Genomic DNA, 27,152 nt, shown 5'->3' with positions numbered 1-27,152 from the left:
TACCTTTATTCTGCTTGTGTCCTATCAGAAATACCTATTAGCAAAACTAACCTATTTTGCAGTATCAAGTCAACATTAATACATGCTGCATGACACCATACCATTAATATAGCAACGAAACAAGGTTTTACAAAGCACAAAGAAACTCCAACAAAAATATTAAAATAGGTATGTACATGTATAGAGAGTAAACTGAATCTGGAAATGTAAAACTGCATACACACAGAAAAAAATATTCTCAAGTTTGAAATTTTCAGTGAAAACAAAATGCCCCAGGCGCTATCAATAAATTTTACGGATTACACACCTTGGTAAGCTTAGTCAATGTACTGGCTCTCTACTACACCCCTTAGCTCCAACCTGTCCCCAATGAAAATGGCTTGGAACACTGCCAGTATATCTCGCTCAAAATCGTATACATTCTACATTACTGAAAGAAAATACTGGCAGTGCTACAGGAAAAGCAAGCAAAGAAAAGAGAAATGTCCAGCAGGGCATTTGACATATTAATTTACAATATTTTTTGCTTCGTTTAAAACTCAGGAACGAATGGGTTTTAAAATACTTCTAACAACAACAATACGTTTACAGTTAGAAATCCAAGCATCTACTGTAGAAAGAGTTTGAATCAGGTACCACTGCCGCGGCCTTTGCCTCGAACACATACTAATCCCAAGATTAACTGGAAAAGCAGAGATTTGTCTCTTTCCGTTTCTCCCTCTCCTCACCAACCATGCAGATAAATTTCAAGTCTCCAATCTCTGCATCATTAAGACTTTCCCGAGGGAAGAGATACTGGTGAAGCTAGACCCTTACTGCCAAAAGGGTCCGCCCTCCCCACCGCCCCCACACACCTTACACACATACACCTGCCCGTGCGGTGCTGGTCTCGCAGTCCTGCTTTGGATAAGGTCGCCGAAGCTGCCCGGGAGCCGCAGGAAAAGCCACGGCCGCCCCTCCCGAGACCGGCCGAGGAACCAGGGCTGGGGGGCCAAAGCAGATGCCGGGGAGTCCCGCTCTGTCACCACTCCCGTCGGGAATGCTTATCACGGGGAGGCGGCGACCCCGTCAGGGTATGTGGGCAAACAGCCCGTGTGCTCGTAAGTGGGGCGTGACCGCCAGTTGGCCGGGCTGAGCGAGGTGCCAGAGGTAACCCCTCAAAGTGCGGCTGGGAGAGAGTGGGGATGTGGGAGCAGGCTTGGAGATGGAGGGGTGCCGCTCTCTTACCGCCAGGTCCGGATTGCGGCTATCCCTATGTGACACGGCACGGATGACCCCCGCTCGCCAGCCCCGCCAGCTGCGTCCGCTCCCGCCGCGCTCGGGCCGCGCCTCTTCGCCGACTGCCACGCATAAAAACCGCTTCCCCACTAGCTCTGGCCGCGTCGCCACCGCCATAGCCAACACTGCCTAAGCCGCCGTAGCCTTATCCACTGCGACAGAACCAGCGAAACCCGGCTCCTACCGGCCGCCCATGCTGAGGACAGCGGACGAGAGGGCAGCTGCGGCCCCGCGAGCGAAGGAGCGCGGACTTCGAGGCGCACCGGCCGCTCTGCCCAGAAGGGCACAGCGACCTAGGTGTCGCGCAGTACTACTCTCACACTCTTTTAGACTCTCCAACTCGGACTCGCAGCCTCTGGCTGCAGCTTGAAAACAACAACTGACAAATCCCTTCACTGCCGTCGGAGGCCGGGAGACAGCCCCGGCTGCCGCCGCTAGCGCGCCGCGACCAGTACTACTCCGCCTCCCCATCCACCAGCAAGAGCTTCGAGAATCCTGCGCGTCTCCTTCCGCCGGCGCGGGCGGAGGAGGGAGCCGCGGAAGAGGGTCCCAGGAACCACCGCAGACGGAAAGTAGTGCCCGACGCTGCGGCTGTTGCTGCGGGACCAGCCAAGCTCAGAAGTAAAGGGAGGGGCGGGAAAAGGGAATGCTCTCCTTCAGAAACACTACTGCTAAGCGTGTTTGAAATCCACCTTTCTACTCGTCGCTCCTTCAGAACTGGGGATGAGACGCAAGTGAAGTATGCTGGTTTCCACTCTGGGTCACAAAATAAACTCCTAGTTAAACACTGCATATCCAGAGCGATGATTTTTGGAACTCAACGCGCCCGCCCTATGAGCAGAATTTTGCCTGAATAAACAGTATTGTAGACACAGCAGCAAAGCAGAGCAAGACTTTCAACTGAAAACATCCCACAGAACTCAGTTACAGTCGACGACTTTAAATGAAAATGAAGAAAATCCTATCACCCTTTCATTCTTTCCATTTGTGGCGATATTAGTTACGTGTTTGAGCTATTCAGAGATGTACACCTCGCTGCTTTGTTGTAATAACTCCAAACACCCGTGTCTCCGCGCTAATTTGAGAGAGAACGTTTAGTACAGTACTAGTACATACCTCAAATTCACTGGTCAGATAATAAAAACAAGGAAAGGATCCAGGTTCAGTTATTAGAAAATACCGTGAAAAGAAAGGGATTTTAGCCAATCATAGCTCAGAAAAATAAATTATGTTTACTTCCCGTCCAATCACAACAGGGCTTTGTATCCCACACACATACAGATCTCAAACTTGGAACAATTACTCCTTTGATCCAATCCTTGAATCCTTGTAAATCAAACCTTAAAGATTTCCATTTCACACATACGTTATAGCGGGGGTCCCCAGACCGGTACTGGTCGGTGACTTGTTAGGAACCCGGTGGCACAGCAGGAGGTGAGCAGCAGGCCAGGTGAGCAGCAGGCCAGCGAGCTAAGCTTCACCTGTATTTACGGCTGCTCCTCAGCGCTAGAATCACCGCCTCAGCTCCCCCTCAGATCATCAAGCATTAGATTCTCATAGAAGCACCGGTTCCTGGTGCCAAAAAGGTTGGAGAACGCTGCTACAGTGTTTTTAAAAGATAGTTTAAAAAATCCCAGTTTTTTTTTTTCAGGGCCACTAATGACTATGATCAACTACAAAAATCTTCTTAGCCCAATAAAAACACTCTAAATTTTGGTTTCTTAGAGATTTTCCTAAACCTTTACTGCAAAAGAACAGTAACCTTTTAAAGGAGTTACACTAGTAATCTGAATGTTTAAAATAAACATAAGGCTTTTATCTGTTTTCTTAGAAAACCCAAGCTGAGCTGTTTGAAGGGGAAAAAAACATGGCCAATGCTAACAGGTTATAAACCAAAATTAAGAGGAAGATAGATTTCAATCAGTATATTCTATTTTGCTAAAGATCAAATATAGAATTGTAATATATCAACAAAGGAAAACCATTTTCACAATGCATATTGGTAAGCTGAAAAAGTTAATGTGTGTAATTTTAATTCCTGGGCCACTCTTAGTACCTACTGTATACATAATATACATATACATAAATTTAACAAATCATCTTGAGAACTACAGACTTACATTTCTAAAATCTCAGCTTGGATTAAGGAGCCAGTAAAATAACCTGATGAAAATAACCTAACATATGGAAAGAGATAAAACAGAGTTAAGAAGATCTATCTGTATTCAGATATCAGATGATCAATGATTTGCCTTGTGATCTTCGGCCTGACAATTGCAACAATGGAAACTGCCTGCTTCCTTATGTTAGGGATATTCTAGAAGCATATGAGAAAATATAAAGTAATCTGAGAAAAGAGATACAAATGACACTATTACTATATAAATCTCATTCACTAAGTTATATTTTTAGAGTATAGGTTGTCAGGTTACCCTACATAAACTGCCAGTTGATATCAATTTTGTAGGCAACTCCTCTAAATGGACCCCTAGGAACCCTGACTAAATGCTGAAAGCTGTCCTTTTAAGTGCCCTGAAAAGCATGGAAATCCACACAATCAAAATATTTTAAGTGCAGAAACAAAGTTTTCAGAAGGCCAAATATCCTCATAACATTTTCAATCAAATGTCTTCTATTCTTGGTGCTATATTCCAAATGGTAGTTTATGAATCCCTTAAATATGGCCAGTGTCTAGGGTATATGAGAAAAAAAAAATCACTAATTTGTGGATATCTTGCTATTGGAGAAACTTGAAATATATATTTTTTTTAATGCAGAATAAAAAGGACTTAAAAGATTTTTGTTTGTTAGCTGGCACTTTTTGCTTTGTTTTGGGGAGTATTTTTTTTTTTTCATTTTTGCCAGCAAATCAGAACTGTAAATAGCATGGAATTAAAATGAATTTTAAAGTCGCATTTGAAACCTTAGAATATTTGTTCAATCAGCTCTTTCACATCCTTCACTTTTATTAAGATCCTCAGAAAATGACAGTATTAGTCAATGTAAAGAAAAGAGTTATAGTATTTTTCATTATGTAGACAAGTGATAGAAGTATTTAAAATGACTAAGTTTACCAAGGAAGCCGAAAAATTAGAAACATAGACTAGATCTTCTACTCTTTTCATCTCCAGATGTAAATATATACCTTAAATATACATCCTACACATATTAATTCAAGTAAATATCTTATAATCTATAAAAAAGATGCATTGAAGAATCATTAGTGTTTTTTTCTGAAATCCACAAAAATTTATCATCAAAACTATTTGGTTAAAAAAATCTGACTTATAAAGGAAATAACATATTCATTGCAATGATAAAGCCTTAATGATCCACTTAATTATCAACAGTAGTTCATGAAGTTTCATTTCAGTAAGGAAATGGCCTACCAGTTATAAAATTTTCACTTTTTAATTATCTACTTTAAATTCTCACTTTCTTTTAAAGATGAAGAAAATGGGGTTTAGAGAGAAGCTTAGTTACTTGCTAATAATACACTTTAAGAACTAGGATTCAAAACCAGGCCTTGCGATTTCAAAGCCTCCTACACTACGCTAAAAAGTCACTAAAAAGAAACATGGTCAGTCATCTAGTTACTTCCTCCTTATTAACACACGTTATTCATAATTTATTTATTTACTACTTACTATGTGTCTCACATCCTGCAAGGTTCTGGATATGATATAGGGCCTCTGTCTTTGAGAAGCTCACAGTCTATCTGGAAAGACAGACTATAGAAATGCCTTGGTTTGTTTACTTAAGGAACTATCGATAGAATAACACACAAGTTCAGTGTATTTTAACAAATAATTTTCACATCTATTATAACTTGGAGACTTTTATTAATTGTCAAATGACTGGATTAGGTTATGAAGTCTTAGCTATATTCATGAGTACATTTACGAACTGTGGGAACCAATATTAAAATGAAGAAAGACAAGAATTTCAATTGAATTATTCAAATGGAAGACCAAGAATAAGATAGAAATAAATTTGTTACCATGTTTATTTTAAACCTTAAATAATTTTTATTTTGATATTTCCCTAAGCACTTATTTAAACTGAATTCCTCAATTATATTTATGATAATGATAAACTCAAATGTCACTTCCTCGAGGTAGCCATCTCTAATTCCCAGACTAGGTCAAATCCCCAATTATGGATTTTTAAAACATTCTCTATTCGTCTAACACAATTGTATTTATATCATTTATTATATAATGGATTGTGTTGTATTTATCTCCCTTGGTAAAATATAAGCTCCATAAAGGCAAGTACAATGGATCTTGTTCATAACTATACTCCCAGCATCTATTAAACCTTGTGCCAAGCAGATACTCAATAAATGTTACTGAATTAATTAATGAAGGAATATAGCAAAAAATACCTTTTTCTAAATCCAATCCAACTAAGAGGAACTCACAATCTCTAAATCAAGAGTCCTTAAAAAGAATAAGAATTCTTCCTACAGTGTTATCTATCTCCTTCAAAATAATGTCTTACATACATTATCTCATTCTGTCACAGAGGTACAACGTAAAGCCTTCATAAAACTTGGGCTTCTTCACCAGAAAAGAAAAGTTGTTCCTGGGAATAATTTCTAAAGAACACATAGAGTTACAATTTACAAGAAAACCATTCATTTGGTTACCAAACTACCAATTTAATGCAAACCTAAAAATGATCCTATGAGTATATATCCCAAACACCAGTCTATTCTTAGTAGTCTAAAGAGAACAGTCTTAAATAATGTCTTTCATGGAGCCAACATATAAACATAGTTTCTGACTGTCTTCTTGATGCCATGTGGAATGAGCAAGAGAAATAAAGAAGGAAAACAGGAAAGAAGGAGAAAAGAAGCAATCCTACTAGGCCTCTTAATTGTAAGCTCTCTATATTCGTTACACAATTTCCAATTTAAACTCTGGCTGCACTGGAACATACTACTTCTTTTCAACATTTTCTATTAAAAATGAGACTACATAGCTGATTTTTAATGATAAAAACTTAAAATATTAGAAGAATGCACATAACACTGGAAATTTCCTAATCTGTTGAATGAAGAGCTACAAGAAAAAAAAGAAATGAGAAGTCTTCCCAGGGTATCCCCTAGCACTTTTTGTAGGTTCATCACCCCTCTCATAAATGCTTCAACTATTAACTAATATTAAAATATACTAGATGGATGTTTGCATGCTGTATCTTCAACTGTTACATTAGTTCCTTTACATAGAAACAAGTTAGGTTCCTAAATGATTATGTTCCTATTAGTCTCACAAGCTTTTTCTATTGCTACATGTTAGCCACAGAGCTAAGTCCTGAAGAAAGGCTCTGTTCATAGTTATGAGAGTTAAATAAAAGAGCTTCTGTACTTGTACGTAAAGCTATAAATGAGGGAACGTTGAAGTAAATTCTAAGCTTAAAAATAATACATGCTAACTATACTGCACTGAGGCTCTTCCCCACAGAGGAAGCTAGATTCTACATAATGAAGGAACTTTACAATCAAGAATAGTTTCTGAGGCACACTTCTCAAATTAATGGCATCTGGCTTCAAAGAAACAAATCCAAAACAAAACAAGACCTAGCAGTGAAATATGGGAACGCTTTAGTCATTCTTTTCTTTGGTGCATTCTAGAAAAAGCCAAATGATTACATATAACGAGACTTATAACATAATACAAGACACAAATATGTAATTAAAAAATCACTCCATATAAAGGAAAGCATTGTCTTCTGGCTCCACATCTGCTTCACTACTACAGATTAATTTATTCAATTAAAGAGACTATATAATACACTTCCAATTCCAAGGCCTCGTGGTCACAGTATTTTTCCTTTAAAAATGACATATGAAAACTAGATCTCAAAAAAAGACCTTAACTACAAACTTAAAATTCAAATTAACATCCCTAAAACATTCTGCTACTCCAGAGTACATTTTAATGCTATCCACAATTAAATGGCCAAGAGGAATATTCAGAAGGCTAACCAACTAGCCTTTAACAAAATATGCAAACACTTAAGTTAAAATTGGTCAATCCCCATTCCACAGAGCCATTTACAAATGAATGTTTTAAGATATATATCCCAAATGTAGCAAACTAGAAATTAGCCAGTCACATAATGTAGTGTAATGAAAGAGGAGGAATCCAAAAAATCTAGGTTACTTTCTACCACCAACTACTGAATACTTTGGGCAAACCACTTTGCTTCCCTAGGAATAATATTAAAAATGCTGAGGTTCATATAATCTTTAAAGTTCCTTAAAGTTTGCTTCTAAGGCTTCTGAATACTTCTGCCAGAAGCAAAATATACTCTCATGTCACAAGGTATGTTCAAACCTGAAAAATGTTACAGGACTGACAAAAGTAATCTTGTTTAGGAGAATGTTTTTAGCCAGAAAGTTTATATCTCAAAGGTCTCAGAGAAGATATACATATCAATCCTTAATACATACATTCTAACAATACAGGTCAAAGGACTTCCTGATTAAACACCATTGTAGAGCGGCTTTTTTGCTCTCTGAGTTTGCTCTTAAAACTAGCATATTAAGATAATCTATCAGAATTTACTTCAAATGGAGGAATTTTTGAGATACTGTGCATTACAAATGGCCTTTATATTTGAAAATTTTACCCTGTTTGCCTTTATAGTCTTCTTTATAACAGCCAAAAGTCCTTTTTTCAATTATTCTAATTACAAAATTATCTTGAAATCAATTGTTTCATTTGCTTTTACATCTAAATTTACAAGAATGCTTCTTTCCCCCACTTGCAATTTGTTTTGATATTCACAAGTTTTAAATTTTTATACAGCTGATGTTAGTATCTTTATGTTTCAACCTTCAAAGTCATACTTAGAAAATATGTAAGTATTCTTTATTTTCTTCTAGTAGTTTTATAATTCAATTTTTTATAATTCTTTCAAAATTAGATGCCAGAGGGACAGAAAATCATCCTGGCCCTGAACAACAGAAGCCTACCACACTACTGGCGGAGAGGGGAAACAAAGCCTGCCTAAGAGTAAGGTTGGTCTAGGACAAAAGACATGACCCCATGCCCACCGCCAAAAGTCATTCCAACTCCCAATAATAAGTAACAGCAGTCTACCAAGAGAAAAGGAACAAAGAGTACAGAGAGCCTCTCTGAAGTACAAATTTGCAAGTAAGGCTTTAAAAATATAGGTAGAGTAAAATTCTTGAGTTAAAACTTTCCAGTCAATCAACTCCCACCTTAAGCACATGGTGATGATAGGAGTATTTACAGTTGATGATGCAATAAAGATAATCAGAACAACAAAAAAATATAAACGCTAATCAACTCCAGGGAAGACTGATACAACGCCCCAAACTTAACAGCTTGAAAGAACAATAAGAATAATACCTATTTCTTATCATAAATGCTATATATTTCAATCTCTACTACCTGCAAAAGATGGCTGGCATTCAATCAAAAGTTATAAGCCTAGCAATGAGGGTGACTTCCCTGGTCACCAAGGTAATGCATGCATGTTAGAGTACTTTTTCCATAAATTGCATGAAAGCATCTATATAAGTCTTGCATTTGTACCATTCCTTCAAATAAAGTAATTTAGTACCCACCCAAAAATTTAGTACCCCCCAAAAAAATTATTTAAAAAAAAATTACAAAATCTCAAGAGCAAACAAATCACTGCTATCAAGAGAGAAAACAATCTACAGATGCAGACTTAAAGAGATAACTCAAATGTTAGAATTATCTGCCAAGAAATCAAAAATAATTGTAAATAATGACGAAGACTCAAATGGAACAGGTAAACAATATACATAATCAGATGGAAAATATCAGAGATAGAAACCACAAAGGTTGAAAAGAAATGTTTAAAGTACAAGTCAATCTGAAATGCTAAGTATGAGATATTCAATAACAAAATAAAAAAGCTTTGAGAAGCTCTTCACAGACTTGACACAATCAATAACCTTTTAGATAGGTCAACGGAAATTACCAAAACTGAAACTAAAAAGGAGAAAAGAGTAGGGAAAAAAATCTACACAAATAGGAGGGGACAATTTCCAACTCATTTTACAAGACGAGCATTACCCTGATACTGAAATCAGACAAAGAAATTATAAGAAAACTATAGATATTCTCTTTTACAGACACAAAAATCCTCAACAAAATATTAGCAAATCAAATGCAATAACTTATAAAAAGGATAATACAGCGCAACCAATAAAGGTTTATCCCCAGAAAGCAAACTGATTACATTGAAAGCTTAATCAGTGTAATTTACTGGAGCAACAGACTAAAGTAGAATAAATATGATGGCATCAACAAATGCAATAAAAAAGCATTTGAGAAAATCCAGCTCTTATTCACGATAAAATTCTCAGCACATCAGCAATGGAAGGGCACTTACACAACCTGATAAAGTGCATCTACTAAAAACTTACTAGTATCGTATTCAGTAATAAAAGACAACGTTTTACCTCAATGATTCAGAGCAAGGAAAGGACATCAACTGTCACTACTCTTATTTGGTAATAATATATTCGAAATCCTAGGAAGTGCAATAAGAAAAAATAAATAAAAGGCATACTGACTGAAAAGAAATAAACCTACCTCTATTTGCAAATGGCATGACTGCTTATGCAGAAAATCACAAAGAATCTACAAAAAAAAAGCCTCTAGGACTAATAAAGGGGTTTAGCAAGGTTGCAGGATATAAGGTCAATATGCACAAGTTAATTATATCTCTATACGCTAAAAAAAAAAAATGTAAAAATGCATATAAATGTAATAAAATATGTACAAGAGCTCTATGCTGAAAACTATGAAGTACTGTATTAAAAGACTCAATTCTCCCCAATTGTTCTAGAAATTCAAAATAATCTCAATCAAAATACCAGTATTTTTTTTATGTTGATATTGATGAGTTGATTCTAAAATCAATAAGGTAAGGCAAAGGAATTGGAACAGCCAAAACAATTTTGAAAAGAAAAAATTGGAAGACTCACACTACCTTACCTCAGGACTACACTATTAAGCTATCTAATCAACTCAGCATGATGTTAGCAAAAGAGTAAATAGACTATAGAACAAAATGGAGAGTCTAGAAATAGACCCTTACGTATATGGTCAATTGTTTTTTGGCAGAGGTAAAAGTATAATTATAGAGAAAGGCTAGTCTCTTCAACAAATGGTGCTAGGACAATTAGATATTCAATAAGCCAAAAAGAAAAAAGAAAAAAGAAAAACAAACCTTGACCCATACCTTGCACTACATATTACTAAAATTAACTTAAAATGAATCACAGACCTAAATGTAAAATATAAAACTAAAAAATCTTTAGAAGAAAACAGAAAATTTTTGTGACTCTGGGCAAAGATTTCTTAAAATCCATAAAATTATAAGTTAAATGTCACTAAAATTAAAAACTCTTCTTCCAATGTCACAAACTGGGAGAAAACATTTGCAAAATACATATCTGATCAAGGATTGGTATGCAGGATATTTAAAGGGCTCTCAAAACTCAGTAATAAAAAAATTTTTTAATAGGGAAAACCGAATAGATACATAATCAAAGAAGATACACAAATGTTAAATAGCACATGATAAGACACTCAACATCGTAAGTTATCAGGGACATGTAAAGTAAAATTACAATGAGAGACTATTACACATCTATCAGGATGGCTGAAATTAAAAGAAAATGAAACCGTCAATGTCAAATGTTGAGAAGGATGAGGAGCGATTAGAACTCTCATACAATGGTAGCTAGAAGTAGTACCAAATGGCACAGCCACTTTGCAAAACAGTTTGGTAGTTTCTAATAAAGTTAAATATACACTTTTCATATAACCCAGTAATCTCACTTTTAAGTATTTACCCAAGTGAAATAAAAACCTGTGTGCATGCAAAAACCTGTACTCAAATATTTATAGCAGTTTTATTTGTAATCACCGAAAGATGGAAACAACCAGCTCAAGTGGGGTATAAACAAACTTTGCAATGCTACTCAACAATATAAAAGAACTGAATATTGACACATGCAACAACATGGGGTTCCCAAGGCTACCTTCAGGTTCAATGATTTACTAGGATTCACAAAATTCAAGAGCTCAAGAGTCATTTTACTTATGGTCATAGTTTATTATAGCAAAAGGATACAGATTAAAATCAGTAAAGGGAAGAAGGACCATGACATCGCAAGATCCAGGAGACAAGTGTCCAGTTGTGTTTCAGTGAAGTTATACAGACATACTTATTTCTCACAGCAAGAATGTGTGCCAACAAACATGGAGTACTGGCAACCAGAGAAGCAATCCTGAGGCTTGGTGTCCAGCATTTTCATATAGGGTCTGAAATATAGGTAGGGCTGACCATCTGCATGGCTGATCCCAGTCGCCAGCTCCTCCATAGATCAAGCTGGTAATAATGTAGGGAAGAAGCAAGAGAACTAAGGTGTTAGTCTAGCTACATTCAGAGACTGCAATATGCTGCTGATCAGCTCTGCAGCCAGGCCACAGAGGATACATGCAGAACAAAGGAAGATTTCTGCTGGGATTGCTAACAACCCATTTCCTGGGAAGGGGAAACAGTAAAAACAAAATCTTTAAGTGGCTGCCCTATATAAAATAAAATAGTTCATTCTCTATGGCTAAAGCCATAGGGAACCTATGGATTAAAGGCTGAGAACTGCCAGCACGCCTTTCATGCTACATACTCTACTCCTTCCACTTCCCCACTGTATGCCCACATCACATGAAATGAGTAAACAAAGTCTTTAAACTGTAACTCAAAGGAACTAACGAATGATATATAAAATGAATTCCCCAGAAGAACATTTGGGATCCCTCTCATTGTCTTTCTCTCAGTCCCTCTCACTGTCTTTCCCTTGCTCTCTTTCTCTTGGTACTCTTTAATCTGTCTCACTGTCGATGTCTCTCTGAGGCTTTCTCACTCTCTGCCTCTGAGAGGAAACCATGCTCTATCTGTGAAGCATTGCCCTTTTTCTAATAAACTCTCCTTTTGACCTTAACTTTGGTGTGTGTGTTGAATTCTTTCTACATTCTCTGCCAAAGGACCCTCTTCGCTCAGTGCAGGGGTTGGTCTCCCCCACCCCGCCAGCGAAATTTGCCTGTCCTGCATCAATATTACAGTGCCCAAGGCCTCTACCACAATATTAGCCACACTGCCCGCACAGGCAACCTGGGGTGACCAAAGGCCCCACCACCAAGTAAACAAAGACACTCTTATCAGGCAGACTGTTCCAAGGGATTTGAGGTTACCTCCGAGGAGCTGTGCAAGGGCCAAACCTTAGGCAGCTATTTGGGCAACTGAGCTATTTTTACTCTAAACAACACTCTGACACCAAATGTGTGAGTTTTTTCCTCACACCAACCAATTCAACTATCCAGACACTAAATGGATGTCCTACAATTCATTTTAATCTGACTCATTCAGCATCAGACTCCTCAGGTTTTTGAGATCAGTTCTGCAAGACTGCCCTCACCTCAGATGCCAGCTACAAGTATCACATCCCCAGGTTACCATACCTCTGTCTGACTTTGTTACAAATCTCTTTCAGGTTCAATAATTTGCTGAATGACTCAAAAAACTGCAGAGAACACTTCATTTACTATTATAAAGAACACAAACTAACAGCCAGATGAAAAGTTACACAGGGAAAGGCCTAGATGAATCCTGACATGGAAGCTTAACTTCAGAGAGTTGGAGTGTGGCATCCTCCCATTAAGTGGATGTGTTCACCAACTCTGAAGCTTTCCAAACCCCACTGTTTAAAAATTTTTAATATAGGTCCTATAACAAGGGCATGTTGATTAAATCACTGGCCATTGGTGACTGAACTCAATCTCCAGCCCCTCTCCTCTCCTAGGGGTAGGGGCTGAAAGTTCCAACCCTCTAATCCCCTCTGGCAGTCAGCCTCCAATAGAAGGCTACCTAGGAACCCACTTATAGTCACCTTATTAGCAAAAACTCAGGTACATTGAAAAAGGCTTCTTATGAATAACAAAAGATGCTCCTTTCAGGAGATTTCAAGGTTTTTAGGAGATCCATGCCAGAAACTGGGGACAAAAACCAAATATGTATTTCTTATGATGTCACAGGAATGTTATTTCTTTGCTGCACAACCTCAAATGCATTATACTAAGAGAAAGCAACCAAACCCAAAAGGCTACTAAGTGCATGATTCCATTTATAATGACATTGCAGAAAAAGCAAAACTACAGGGGCATAAAATAGATCAGTGATTGTCAAGGTCTGGGGTTTGCGGGGAGGGCTTGAATACCAAGGGGCACAATATTTGTACCTTGATTGTGATGGTGCTTACACATATACATGTGCTTATCAAAACTAACAAAACTAAACACAGAGAACATGATTTTTACTGTTTGTGAATTATACCTTGATTAACTTGACTAAGACAATCAATAGATACATTCACCTGAATCAATTTCATCCCTTAAAAAATGGCAAATATAAAGATTATGAAAGCAACATGGCAATGGAAAATTGTATCTCTACTCTACAGGTACTTCATAAAAAGGTTCTCTATAAAAATAATGTAGGCACTGAGTCAAAGGAAAACATTTTGATTCACTGGCTGGCAGAATTATGGGAGACTATTTTTTTCTCCTCTACTTCAAGCTTCATTAATATTGTCTGTATTTTAACAAGCAAAATAAGCTACTTAAGTTTTTTAATAATAGGTGATAGTGTAGTATTGGAAGGCAGAATTTTAAAATGATTCCCAGTGACCCATCCCCTGCATAATCCTCTCTCCATGAGTATGGGTGGGACTTGCAACTTGTTTTTAATGAATGGAATATGACAATGGTGATGGAACATCACTCCCATAATTATGTTATTTTAATGGCAAAGGTGAAAATATTTTATTGATGTAATTAAGGTCCTTATTGGTTGGTATTAAATTAACTAAAGGAGATTTCCCCATGGGGGCCTACCTAGAAAGAAAAATGCTTTAAAAGAGGGTCTAGAGGTTAGAGACTGTCCTCTAGTCTTGAAAAAGCAAGCTGCTCTGAATTCTACAGCTGGAAGGAAATGAATTCAGCCAACAACCATGTGAACTTGGAAGAAGACCAAGAACCTCAGTGATACCTCTGCCCTGGCCAACACTTTGATTTGCATGCCGCCTTGTGAGACCCTGAGCAGAGAACTCAGCTTAAACTGTGCCCAGACTACTGATCCATGGAAACTATGAAATAATAAATGTGTGGTTTTAAGCTGCTAACCAGCAATTTTTTACACAGCAATGGAAGACTAATTTGGTAATCAAAATTATTTTCTGAAGAAGCTTGGATTTACCCATGGGTACTCCCTTAGCACATCTCAAATTAGAGAACATGCCCTGTTCTTGTTAGACATTCCAATTTTCACAGATTCACTGAGTAATGGTTCAGATTTAGTCAATAACACAAAGGATCGGTATTTCAGAGAGTTGCCAGGAAATACAATCTCAAATTCACCGCTGCCCAATATCTAGGAAAAGCTCCACAAAAAAGAATGTTTATGAAGAACTATCTGTAGGATATTTTAATAAGGTCTGTCTAGTTACTCTAAAACTTACAATTCCTTGGGGACGTAGAGAGTTAATATCAAAATATCTAACGGAATAGATGACTATGCTATTTTAAATGCCTCTTTTAATACTTTTACACTTCACATTTAAAAAAAAAAGAATTGAGATAAATGACAAAAACCAAAATTCAATAAAGTTTTCTTTGCCGATAGTAAAAGCTATAAGGAAATTTCTCTTTTATCTATTATCTTAACTAATTTCCAACAGAGGGTTAGGGGAAGAATTCATAACAGAAATGAATGGGAGGAAGGATAAATGGATAGAAAGCTTTTATGTTTGTCTAAGCTTTTAAAAGATGGGAATGGTAATAAGGCCTGGGGAACCCTACACAGCAGGGAGTAAGGTTCCTAGAATGTACACATCATACTGGTTTGCCATAAAGCTGGTTTCATTGGAATTAATCATGAATGAGATTCTACTGGCCATTTTGAGGACTGTTACACAAAATAGATTCAATTTATTGGAGTGATGTGGCTTAAAATGTTTTTCAACTGTATTACATGGTGTCTGTCCTTCGGACCACAATCAAGTAAAACTTTTTGGTCTTAATATTAGAAAGAGTCAGGCTTTTCTCTAGCAGGTGTTTTCTTTTCATCATATAGACACTAAGAATTAGGTTACTGAACCAGTTTTCTTTCTATGTAGGCTGCTAGAAAGCTTTATGCTACACATTTTTTAGGTTTTAAATTTTTTCAACCTTTTGTTCTGAAAATTTTCAAACAATTACATATGTAAGGATATAACAGAATGAATGCCCATGCAATTTAACAATACCTCATTGTTCCTACCCTCCCTACAACTTTTTTCTCTTTGTGGGGGGCAATGGGAGGTTGGAGTATTTTAGAACAAAATCCCATTTTGTTCTATGCATTATTTCAACCATATATAGTAAAGAATGAATCACTATCAGTTAAAGCCTTTTCTTTAAATTGACACTACAATGCCATTATCTATCTGATATTAGCAATAATTCCTCAATACTATCTAATACGTAGTTCACGGTCAAATTTCAATCATCTCAAAAATGAAATTTTTACTATTGGTTTGTCTAAACTAGGAACAAAATAAGAACTACACATTGTAGCTGACTGATATATCTCTTTAAATCTCATTTAATCTATTAACAACTCATTTGTCCTGTAGAATTTCTCACATTCGAAATTTATGTTTCTTCACTTATTCTTCCATTCTCCTATTTCCTGTAAAGTAAGATTTAGAGACATGATTCATTTTCAATCTTTTGGCAAGATTACTCCATAGGTGATATATATGCTTTCTTAATCCATCACATTAGGACACACATCATGTCCTATTGTCTCACTTAAAGTGATGTACAAATTGGTTATTGTATTCAAGTGCTGCCAGCCTGATTCACCGAATGATCATTTTCCATGATGTACTAGGGGCTTCCCAAAGGTGATTTGCTCATTCTATCATTCCATCTACATTTATTATCTAGAATTCTTCTAAAAAGGACTTACCCAAATTAACTATTTGGTTACCCTGAAATGCAGTTTATACAGGAAAAATGGTATAAATTGTTTATTCTTTCCATTCATAAATTCTCAGAATAATGAATTGGTGATCTAGCATACTTTCCAAAGCTATGATACCTATTTATTAATATCAATTTCTTTTTGTCTTTCTCATTAACTTCTAAGTTGTGCTATCTTACAGAAGCCTATAGTGATAACATAGTCTGAATTCTTTGGGCAAATTCCTGAATGCTAATGTGAAGTACTGTGAACTTTTAAGACTGAAAAAATGAACTGAGTAATTTTAACAAAAATAGGACCTCTTTTTAAACTGACATTTTGAACAGAGACAGCAGTGAAGGTAGCACCAAGAAATCCAATAAGTTTTGTAGGCGGCGGGGGGCGCATCCTGGACTTCTTTTAAATTTCAAACAGCATTCCTCCTTGCTCCCCTAAAAACTTCGAAATCTTTTAGAGACCTTCGTGATAGACAAATGATGTATATAGAGCATCAATGAGAATACCGTAATACTTTAGTGAGAATTGTAAAGGCAACAAAATAAAATAACTTAAGCCACAGGAAAAGTCACAGATAAGAACAAAATTTCTTCCCTAGAATTACCTGTGGTTTGAAATCAGAGGGTATCTATATACCGATACCCCCTTTAAGTAGAAAAGCAGAAATGTACATGATATATACAGCTAAGTATAAGACAACATGGCAAGTGTTATAAAGCAGTATAATTAGATCCCCCAAGAGGAAGTAATTATACCTGGAACAGTTTAAGAATGATTCCCAGGGAAGGTGAAATCTAAGTTATGTTTTGAAAGTCAAGAAACGTTTTTCTGAGAAGATAAAAAGAGACCAAGGATTTCAAGGCATATAAAGTAGCATAAAACATGATACTGGAGTTTGAAAATATGTGTTGTGTTTAGGGGATAATCAAGTTGTGTGGTATAAGTTATATATAAAGTGCCTAGTGACAGGCTGCTATGGATGAGGCTACTATAAAATTTTGTATGCCTCTCGCACATTATATATGCTAAATATGTTACCCACATTTTCTCTTAAAAGTATTCAGAGACAATGTTTTTAAGCCAAGTGATATGATCAGACTTGGTTTTTAGACAAATAAACCTACTAATAACATTAAGAATAAAAGAGGAAAGACAGGACATGGTTCCATAGTGTAGCAGTTAATACATCTGCTTTACATATAGAAGGTCCTGGGTTCATGCCCCAGTGGTGCCATGGTCCATGGTCTATGTATGACCATGCAACCCTGAACATGCCCAATGTCTGATCTTGGAAGCTAAGCAGGGTTGGGCCTGGTTAGTACTTGGATGAGAGACCACCTAGGAAGACCAGGTGCTGTAGGTATAAATAATAATAATAAATTATAAAAAAAAAAAAAATGAGGAAAGACAATAGAAACAGAAAGACCAAGTAGAGAAGACTATTTAAATATCTAAGACAAGGTTTGTGAAAAAGAATGAGTCAAGAGTTGAGCTGGACAAATTCAAGAGTCACAGTACACACACAGAACTAGCAGGATTTACTAAATGTAACATCAAAGATGAACCCCAGATTTGTACTCTGGGTAATCAAGACAATGAGGATCCCAGTAACCAAAAAGAGGGAAGAGATTTTTAAGAAACTAAATAGTATCAGGAGTCCTTTGGGCAGTGGGATTAGAAGAGATTTTTTTTTTCTTTTTGTTCCCCCCAGTTCTTCCTAATTTTCTAGATTTTCCAAATACAGGATTGTGGAATACTACTATGAAAGAATAAATACCTGCTACTTTAACAATTTTAAAAATCTCCTTAAAACAACACTTTTAAAGAACAGTATTTAGTTTTATTTCATAGATTGTCCAACCAGACAGCATTGTTCTATGGCCAATATAAAAGATTCTGGTCCAGTATGGAAGGATAACATTTAGTTATGAGGCAGACAGACAGATGCCATCTTTTGAAGAAATTTCAGACCCTAAGTAGGTCTCCAAGATAAATTCATTGGGGGCAATAATGAATCCTTCAGAAAAAGCCTAAAATGTAATTTTATAAATCAGGACCATTTCCAAGGCCTGGCATCCTAGCCTGGTAGCACTGAAAGCTGTGAACACTTGGTTATGGGATAGATGCACTCAAGCTTTCCCTCAAGTGCATGTTATTGACAATTTTTAAATATTATTATGTAACAATATGTATTCTTCTACATAGCTAGTTTGAATGCCTATAGAGGTTCTGATAGAACTTCTGTTTAAGCTTTTTTTTTTTTTTTTTTTTTTTGCTACTTCCTGAGAGAGTACTTAATACAAAATGGATGAATGGCAAATGAGAAAGTCCAGGACCCTAGCCACTAGTATAAAAGAAAAATATTCCTTTTGGTGAGTCTCAACAACAGTCTTTTCCTTACTTTCCTTCTATGTCACAGTATTTAATTTTCTGACAGGAAAATGTAAGCTTTTTCTTCATCCGGCTCATAATTCGTATTTGTATATTAGTGAAAATATGTTTAATATAGCTACATTGTGGACTCATTGGAATCAAGGCTCATATTTATAAATTTAATAAATGCCATCTATATACTGACGCATTACAAAATTATTTTAGACATTATTATACCTGAATCCTCAAATATTTTATTAAATTCAACTCACTGAGAAATAATCTATAAATGTTTTTATTCAGAAAGTAGATAGGATTTTCTTAATTATAGGTAGGTAGAAATAATATGAAGCCTTCTTTTAGACTAATAGTTGATAAAAAGCAGTAGAATGGAATAGTCTTAATCTGATTTTACATAATTCCTATTTTAGGATTTGAAAAAATTAAGATAACTTAATTTTAAATTTGGAGTTGAGAAACTTTCACTTGGAAATTATATTGCTAGAATATATCCATACTCATATTTATTACAACTAGCATATCTACTGGATAAAATATTTATGTTCTAAAACAGGAGACACTTCTTTCCTTTTAACAATACACTGATTTTTTTTTTTTTGCTTTTTTTTCCTTTTAAAAATATTAGCAGTATTCAACTGAATAAATAGCCATTCTTAATTCTGTGGCTTTGAGAGTTTGCTTAGAAGCGTCATTTAACAAGACATTTCTGAAATAAATCACAGTCAATTCCAGATCGTCCTTATATGGCTTATTAACTGTGTATTTTAAATATCTTCTCCTGCCACCCAGCACATTTTTGGACCTCTTCCATGACCTCAGTTAGTAACAGAAACTTTCCTTTTAGAAATAATCTCTAGTTTACTTAGACTATCTTGGAGATAGAAAGAAGGTAAAAATGAAGGGACAAGAAAAACTCCAACACATAGTAAAACACATGGGAGGAGGAGGAGGAAACAAACAGGGGCTAGAAGGAAGTATGTGGAGAAAAAAAAAAAAATCAGAGAGAATCATACGTTTCTTCTGGATTAAAGACTGCATGTCGGAAGCTGCATAAATACAGGGAAAAGCTCCAAATTTCCATTCTTTCACATCCTAATCTAGACATATGAAATTGTGTTACACAGTACATTCCAATGCCACAAATACAGTTTTAAATTACATGCTTTTCAATTTATTTTTGGCTATCTATTATTGACCTAGTCTAGAGAGATGTCATTAATCAGAAAATATTTTAACGTTCTTGGTTGATAGCCAGTATGGTGTAAAATGGTGGTTAAGAGCAAACTAGAGCTAAACAGTCTGTTCTAATGCCAACTCCACCATTTACTAGCTGTGTGACCCTCAACAAGTAACTTGATCTTGCTGTGCTTCAGTTTCCTCATCTGTAAAATGAGAACAATGATAGTTCCTATATACAGAAACTGCTGTGAGGATCAAATAAGTGATTACATGTTACATATGCAGAACAGCAGTGCACAAAGACAGCACTCAATAAGTATTAGCTATAGCCAAGAAAGGTCAGTAATAGCCCATTTGTTTATTCTTTGAAATCAATAGACAGCTTCCAAGTTTTTAAAAATTAAATTCCTAATTACCTATACAGTTGATCTAATCAAACTATGATTATTTTCTAAAACCTGAACACCTCTAAAAAACTATTTTCATAAAGGAATTGGAATAACCCTAAAATCTAATGTAAAAGAACTATAAATCAATAAAAATCATCTTAAAAATGGGTCAACTGGATTGTTTCTTATTATTTATCATTAAGACAATGAAGTAATTACCTAAGGAATTTTCTAGTTTAATTCCCCCCATGAAAACTAAAACAATTTAAAGAGCGTAAAACACTATTTTCAGTACAAATACAGCATGAAATAGTAAAACAATATAGTCATCTCAACAAAGTATTCAGCATCAAACATAATGTTAGCTCCCAGATAAGCTACTGCATAAGTCTAGATCCTGGGTTCAGCCTTGGCACTATTGACATTTCGAGATAGATAATTCTTTTTGAGAGGAGGAGGTGCTATCCTGTGCATTGTATGATGTTTAGCAGCACCCTGACCTCTACCCACTAGATGTGAACAGCACTTTCCCTTTATCATCTTGTGACAATCAAAACTGTCTTTAGACATTGTCAAATGACTCTTGAGAGGCAAAATCACTCCCAGTTGCTCTAGATTTTGAGAAGTTCTTAGTTCTAACAAATAGGAGTTATAACAGCAACCAGGTTTTCCCCTCCTCTTTCGTTTTTTTAGGGGATGCTATTTTTTTGAAACCTTCACACACAAAAAAAGAGTTACCTGCCCACAATACATTTTAGTATCTTGATACTGGCAAATAAGATTGCAGCTGGTGTCTACACTTACTGGATTCTCTGCAGAAACCAAAAGGATGCATTTCTTCATTAACACATTTTAAAAAACTATTATTCATTTTTAATTTTCCCATTAGGCATTAGTACCGAAAATCTTAATTATTATCTTTTCCTTAACCCAGACACATTATGTTGCCTATGATGAGCACAGTACTTAAATGGCTGACACTTATCAGCAAGTAAGCTTGTGATAAGCATTTAACATGAATTACCTCATTTAATCCTAAAGATATTCTTAAGAAGTATGTTATTATCTCCACTTTATCAGATAAGGAAACTAAAGCTAAGAAAGAATAATACTATTAAGTCATACTGCTAGTAGTAACAGAGTCAGTCAGGAGGGGATTGCCAGTTTCCCAAGCCAGTGTTTACACTCAGTATATGAGAAGTGCTTCCCTATGAATAATCTTAAGAACTACTATTTCATAATACTAAATCAATGGACCTCTTATCTTGTGAGATAATGCTACTTTCCAATTGAACAATTTTTGAATATATAACTTTTAGTGCATGTAACTCTCCCAAATAAACAATACTTTTTCCCCAGTATTCAATCTCTCTCTTATAACAAGTACAGTGTTTATTTGGATTTCGACAGTAGCCTTTGTGATAGGAGAAACCATAGTTGAAGATTTTAAAATTTTGTGAAAAGGTACTCTTAAAAATATACGATCTTGATCAAATCAATTAAAGTCAATTACAAACTTATTTTTATCATCTCAAAAAAAATGGCACTACAGAGAATATTTATTACAATTTATATATATAAAATTAACTAAATGAGTACTAAACATTTAATTTTTATTGACCTTTGATTCTGAAATAATAATGACATTTCTGACAACAGCCAGTTTCACAGAGAAAACAGTGAAAAATAAAAAGGAAGGAAATGAGTTTTCTCGGTGTTCCTGGTCCCACTACTGCAAAACCCAGAGGACCCTCAGAATACTAGGGTAAGCTAGAATTCATGCTGCTCTCCTCTCATTCACTGGAGGGATGCGTTAGGATTTGATATAATTGGTTTAAAAAAAAAAATTCAGAATTGTCTCTTCTTTGCTAAATAAATTGCTTTAAAAATCCAGAAATAGAAGTATATCTACTAATGGGATAAAAATTACATTAGCTCATAAGGATTAAATGAAATAATTTATGTAAAACTACTAGCACAGTGCCAAGAACAGAGTAAATGCTCAGTAAATGTTAGGTGCCTATTGCTTTTGTTGTTTTTAAAAGGAAATGTTAGCATAAAAACTTTTAAAACAGAGAAAAGTATCTCTGGTTCTTCCCAAAATACTTTCTACACTTGTTCTTTCAAAATCCCTTTGTTTGGAGTTGTCCTCAGAGAATGCGAGTTTTTCCATTTTGCCTCACAAACAAAACAAAAATCGGCTGGGAAAAAAAAAAAAAGAGAAAGTCAGAGAAAAGATACCCCATCTCTCCTTCTCGAGACCAACATCTTTCTCCTTTTTTCTGAGCCCATGATAGTTCAATTTGGAACGACGAGAAATGACATCTTATCTTATAACAGAATTCTCATAACTGACACAAAGGTATTACAAATATATCCCAATTTACTCAAATTTCAAATGAGAAGAAATCATATTCAGAAAAGCATCACTGTACATGTTTTATTTCTACAACTAAAACAGAAGCACTGTGAAAGTAGAGACTAGGAACATTTGAATCCCCCATAGCAATTGATACAATCTTTGTACAGAGTGATTAAAAGTATTATACGAATGAATTAATGTTTTTGTCAATTTAACCAAAAATTAATCTGTTAATTTATTCAACAAATAATTGTCAAGACCCTACAATATGCTTGCCAGTGGTTTCTAATATGGGGATCCAAATGTGAATAGAAAGACATGGTCTCTGCTCTCACAAAGTTTACAGCATAGTAGAAATACAGACAAATAAAAAGAACCTTTATAATTTGGTATTAAGAAGTAAGAAACCCCAGAGAAGATATTAGATGAATAGATAGATGACACCACATAGAAGGGGCAACTAATCCACGCTTGGGTCATGGCAGGGACCATGAAGAAATGATAAGTTTGATGAAGCCTAAAGAATGAATGAAAGTCAGCCAAAGAAGGGCAGAAGGTAAAGAGTTTCAGGTGAATGTAAAACTAGGAAGCTTAAGAAAATATGCCATGCTTGAGGAAGTGAGAGAAATTCAGCAGAGTATGACTGAAGTTTGGAATACTAATGACTCAGGGGGAGATTTGGGCATAGAGGGTGTATGGTTTGAGGGAAATGGAGTGGTAAGAGGTGATGGTATACATGTTAGCAGGGACCAAGTGGCCATGACCTAATAAAATAATCTTATGATGTTTGGATATTAGATTAATGGCAAATGGAGGCACTTAAGGACTTTAAGCAGGAAAATAATGGAATCGGGTTTGCATTTAGAATGATTAATCCATTGCGGCATGAAAAATGGATAGAAAAAAAAAAGAGAGATTGTGGTAATAAGTTAGCTTACTTTCTCTCTTCCAATTTTAGTGCTTCCCTCCATAATGGTGTCTTACTATGATGGGCATTTTAAAATATTCATGGCTCTCTCATCTAAAAAACAAACTTACTTACCTACTCCCTTAATTGCACATCTCACTGCAATTACTAATCTCTCTCTCTCTCTCAACTTATGTCATTATAGTCACATTTCTTGAAAGGTCCATTCTCCAAATAACTCTTCCTGGCTCACTCCTTACTTTTCTCAGGTCTCTACTCAAATAATACTATTAAGTGAGGCTCTCTCTGCCCTCTATAACAGTACCCCTTCCCCAGTTCTGACATTCCCTAACCCCCATCATCATCTGACACTTATGGGCAAGGAGCTATGCTAAATTCATGACAGCCATGGCACGAGCGAAGAAAGTGACACTTAAAGGGTAACTTGCCAAAGGTCACAAAATTAGCTAAATACAAGAGCCAGAATTCAAATTCAGGTAAGCTCATGATTGGAATCAAAGTGTTATAGAAGAACAAATCTAAAAGCTTCTATTTTTTTCTTTAAAGAGAAGACAAAGTTGTCTGCTAAGAATAAGAAGAAGATAATGAGATAGGAAATATGGAACCATAAAGAAATAACTCATGAAAGTATTAAAGGACTACCAAGCACAATTAAGGACCTACTTAAATCAGAAAACACGCAATTATGGTGACAATGATCTGTGAGACTTTTTATCAGGAGTACCTGTGAAAAAGGTAAATTTAGCGCACAGTTAGATTAATGGTTCTCAACAAAAAAGGATGGGATGGGCGCTTTTGTTGACTTGGGAAATCTGGCAATATTTGGAGACAATTTTCATTGTCACAGCCTGTATCTAGTTGCTATTGGCATCTAGTGGATAGAGACCAGGGATGTTGCTAAACATCCTACAATGTATAAGTCAGCCTCCCACAACAAAGAATTATCTGGTCCAAAGTGATACCAATGCTGAGACTAAGAAACCCTGAATGAGAATGATCCAGTTGGGAGATTTCCTAGGCACATCAATTAAGAGATATGAGACAAGGGAGTTGAAAGCACTGATCAGAGTTAAGGTGATAGACCATGAAGGCATGTAGATAAGAAAAAAATTTAGTATGTGAGGGGCCTGAGAGGGAAAGGAAAAGTAGCTTCTGAATGTGAAATGCCTGAATGGTGACATGTCACCAATGAGAAGACATTCCTGTTGGGTGAGTATCAAGGAGACAAATGGCTAGACTGGAGAAAGCAATAATAGATAATAAGGCCAGAAGTTTTGGAGCTAATCTATAAAGTGCTTCTATGCCAGATTTTATTCTATATGCCAAGAAAACCTACTGATATTTTTTAAAAAGGGAATAGGAAAGATGAAAGTAATGGTTCAGGAAGCTGGATCTTGAGGGGTGAGCATTTGAGATGCATTAGGGCAAGGGAACGGTAGACAAAGAGATCACTTAGCAGATTACTGTAGTTATCAGGAATAATGTAATAAAGGCTCTGACAGCTTTCAATCCTGAATGAGAAAAGAGGGGAAACTATCATTTATTGTGTGAACCAAGGAGGACGCTATTATTTTTCACAATTATTATTCTGTTCATTCCTCACTTAAGATTTATTTTAAAAAAAGAAAAGAAAAAAAGAAAAAAGGTATATTATTCCCATTTTACATAAAAATTTAAATAAAAGTTTTTTAAAAGTTCATAAACTTAACACTGTAATTATGAGAAACCATAACCAACACATCCAAAAAGAACAAGGACTAAACTGAAAGAAACTAAAGCCAAATAATGTCCTTTTTACTGAAACAACCAACAATAATTTGTTAAGTTTAAGAAAGTTTAGAACTGAATATGTTAAGTTTTTAATAAATAAACTGAATAGCTAAGGTGTGACCTTCCCTCAGAGCTTCAGGCAGCAATCAGAGTATCTCAGGCAAGATGCATGAGCAGCGGGAGCTTGATGAGGAAAGCAGAGCGATGGAGGGTTGAGGGCCTTCTCAGACCATTCTGCTTTCTATGGTCCAGGCACATTTTCCATGTTCTATTCCTCAAATGTGCAGAGCTGCCTCCAACTTCTGAGCCCTGCACATGCTGCTCCTTTGTTGGAATGCATGTTCCCAGGCTCTTGACCTAATGGACTCATTCTTAATCTTCAGGCCTCAACTAAATTACCACATCTTCAAAAAGGCCCTTTCAGACACCCTCACCTAAAATGACCTCCCTGGTCACTCTTCCTCACCCCTTTATTTATTCCCTTCATAGCATTTAGTATAATTCATAATTGTTTACTAGCTTGTATTTGTCTTATTAACAACAACAAAAAAGTTTCAAGAGGGCAGGGCCTTGTCTTGTTTAACCATCAATTTCAATACAGTAGTTAAATAAAGATTTTTGTTGAATGCATGACTAAAAGAAGAATTAATAACAATAGTGATGATAATAATAAAAGCCAACATTTACTGAGCACTTATCACCTGCCAGGCACTCCACAGAGTGATTTACAAAGTACTAGTTTACTTACCTTAGAAATAAGAAAACTGAGACATTAAGCTGTTAAATTACCTTGTCCAACAGTCACACAACTTAGTGTGTGGGCCTTTTTACAGGGCAGCCCAAAAATTGGCAGAGGAATTTACTTGTTAGATGGAGAAAATTGGGACTGTTCTTTTCCTTAACTACTCTACTTTCTTTCACCTTTTATCTTTTTCATCTTGCTTTACTATTAGAGCTTGCCTTTTTTATTACCACCTTTCCCTTCCTCCCCTCACAATTATTTTTAATTACTGACCCTTTTTTCCACTCCACTTAATCTAATTGAAAATATCATAATGTACTTTGATATTCCTATATAATACTTTAATACGAGGTAATCAGTATTCACTAAAATGTTATATAAAGACTTACAATTTTACTTTTTACTAAGAAGGAATCTGCACCTATACTCTGGACCCTCCTTTTTCTTGCATAGTCATAGTCATACAGCAGTCAGCTTGGCTGTGGACTATTTAGAATAAACGGAAAAGGATAAGAAAAATAGAGGCTTCCTTTTCTTTCCTCTCCTTTCTCTTGGTTTCCTAAAAGGTAATTATGAATATAAATACTGCCCAAGGCTATCTGTACCATAAAAAGTGCCTTCTTTATTGTGTCTGAAAATCTGCTTTGAAGTACAAAATTTAAATTTATGCCTTTATATTGCTCCACTTCACACTGTCACCACAGAATCTTTCATGGTTGTTCCCATATCAGCTTAGAGTTACAGTCCTCCTCAGGGGAAAAAGCAGGTTTGGGCTCCAGGCTTTTTCCAGACAAATAAGGAAACTTTCAGAGAGTTTTCTAAGCAGTTGAATCAGAAAGCTGCCTCAACACTTCTATGAGAGTCCCAAGAGGAAGTTTTCTTGCCAACTTCAGAAACAGCTATTTGCCACCACAAAAGAGGATTCATCCTTTAAAAAAGAAAAGAAAAAAAAAATCCAACCTAGCAGAAATTTCTTATCCTTATAGAGAGTGTATTTTTAAACATATAATT

At 35.8% G+C, this 27,152-nt stretch overlaps 1 protein-coding gene across 3 annotated transcripts in view; it reads right to left on the bottom strand.

The window, feature by feature from the left end:
* Positions 1-27,152, bottom strand: part of JMJD1C (jumonji domain containing 1C) — a 291,466-nt gene that overhangs the window by 242,094 nt on the left and 22,220 nt on the right. Inside the window, exon 1 of one of the 3 annotated variants that reach the window (XM_016159163.2) lies at positions 1,228-4,493. The exons of the other annotated variants lie outside the window; for them this stretch is intronic. Within the exon in view, the coding sequence (XP_016014649.2) occupies positions 1,228-1,395 (168 nt within the window). The 5' untranslated portion in view covers positions 1,396-4,493. Of the gene's footprint in view, positions 1-1,227; positions 4,494-27,152 lie in introns of those variants that run through there. 3 annotated transcript variants of the gene reach the window in all.

Source organism: Rousettus aegyptiacus, unplaced genomic scaffold, assembly GCF_014176215.1.
Source record: "Rousettus aegyptiacus isolate mRouAeg1 unplaced genomic scaffold, mRouAeg1.p scaffold_m13_p_6, whole genome shotgun sequence".
NCBI lineage: Eukaryota > Metazoa > Chordata > Mammalia > Chiroptera > Pteropodidae > Rousettus > Rousettus aegyptiacus.
This window is presented reverse-complemented; position numbering and strand designations above follow the sequence as displayed.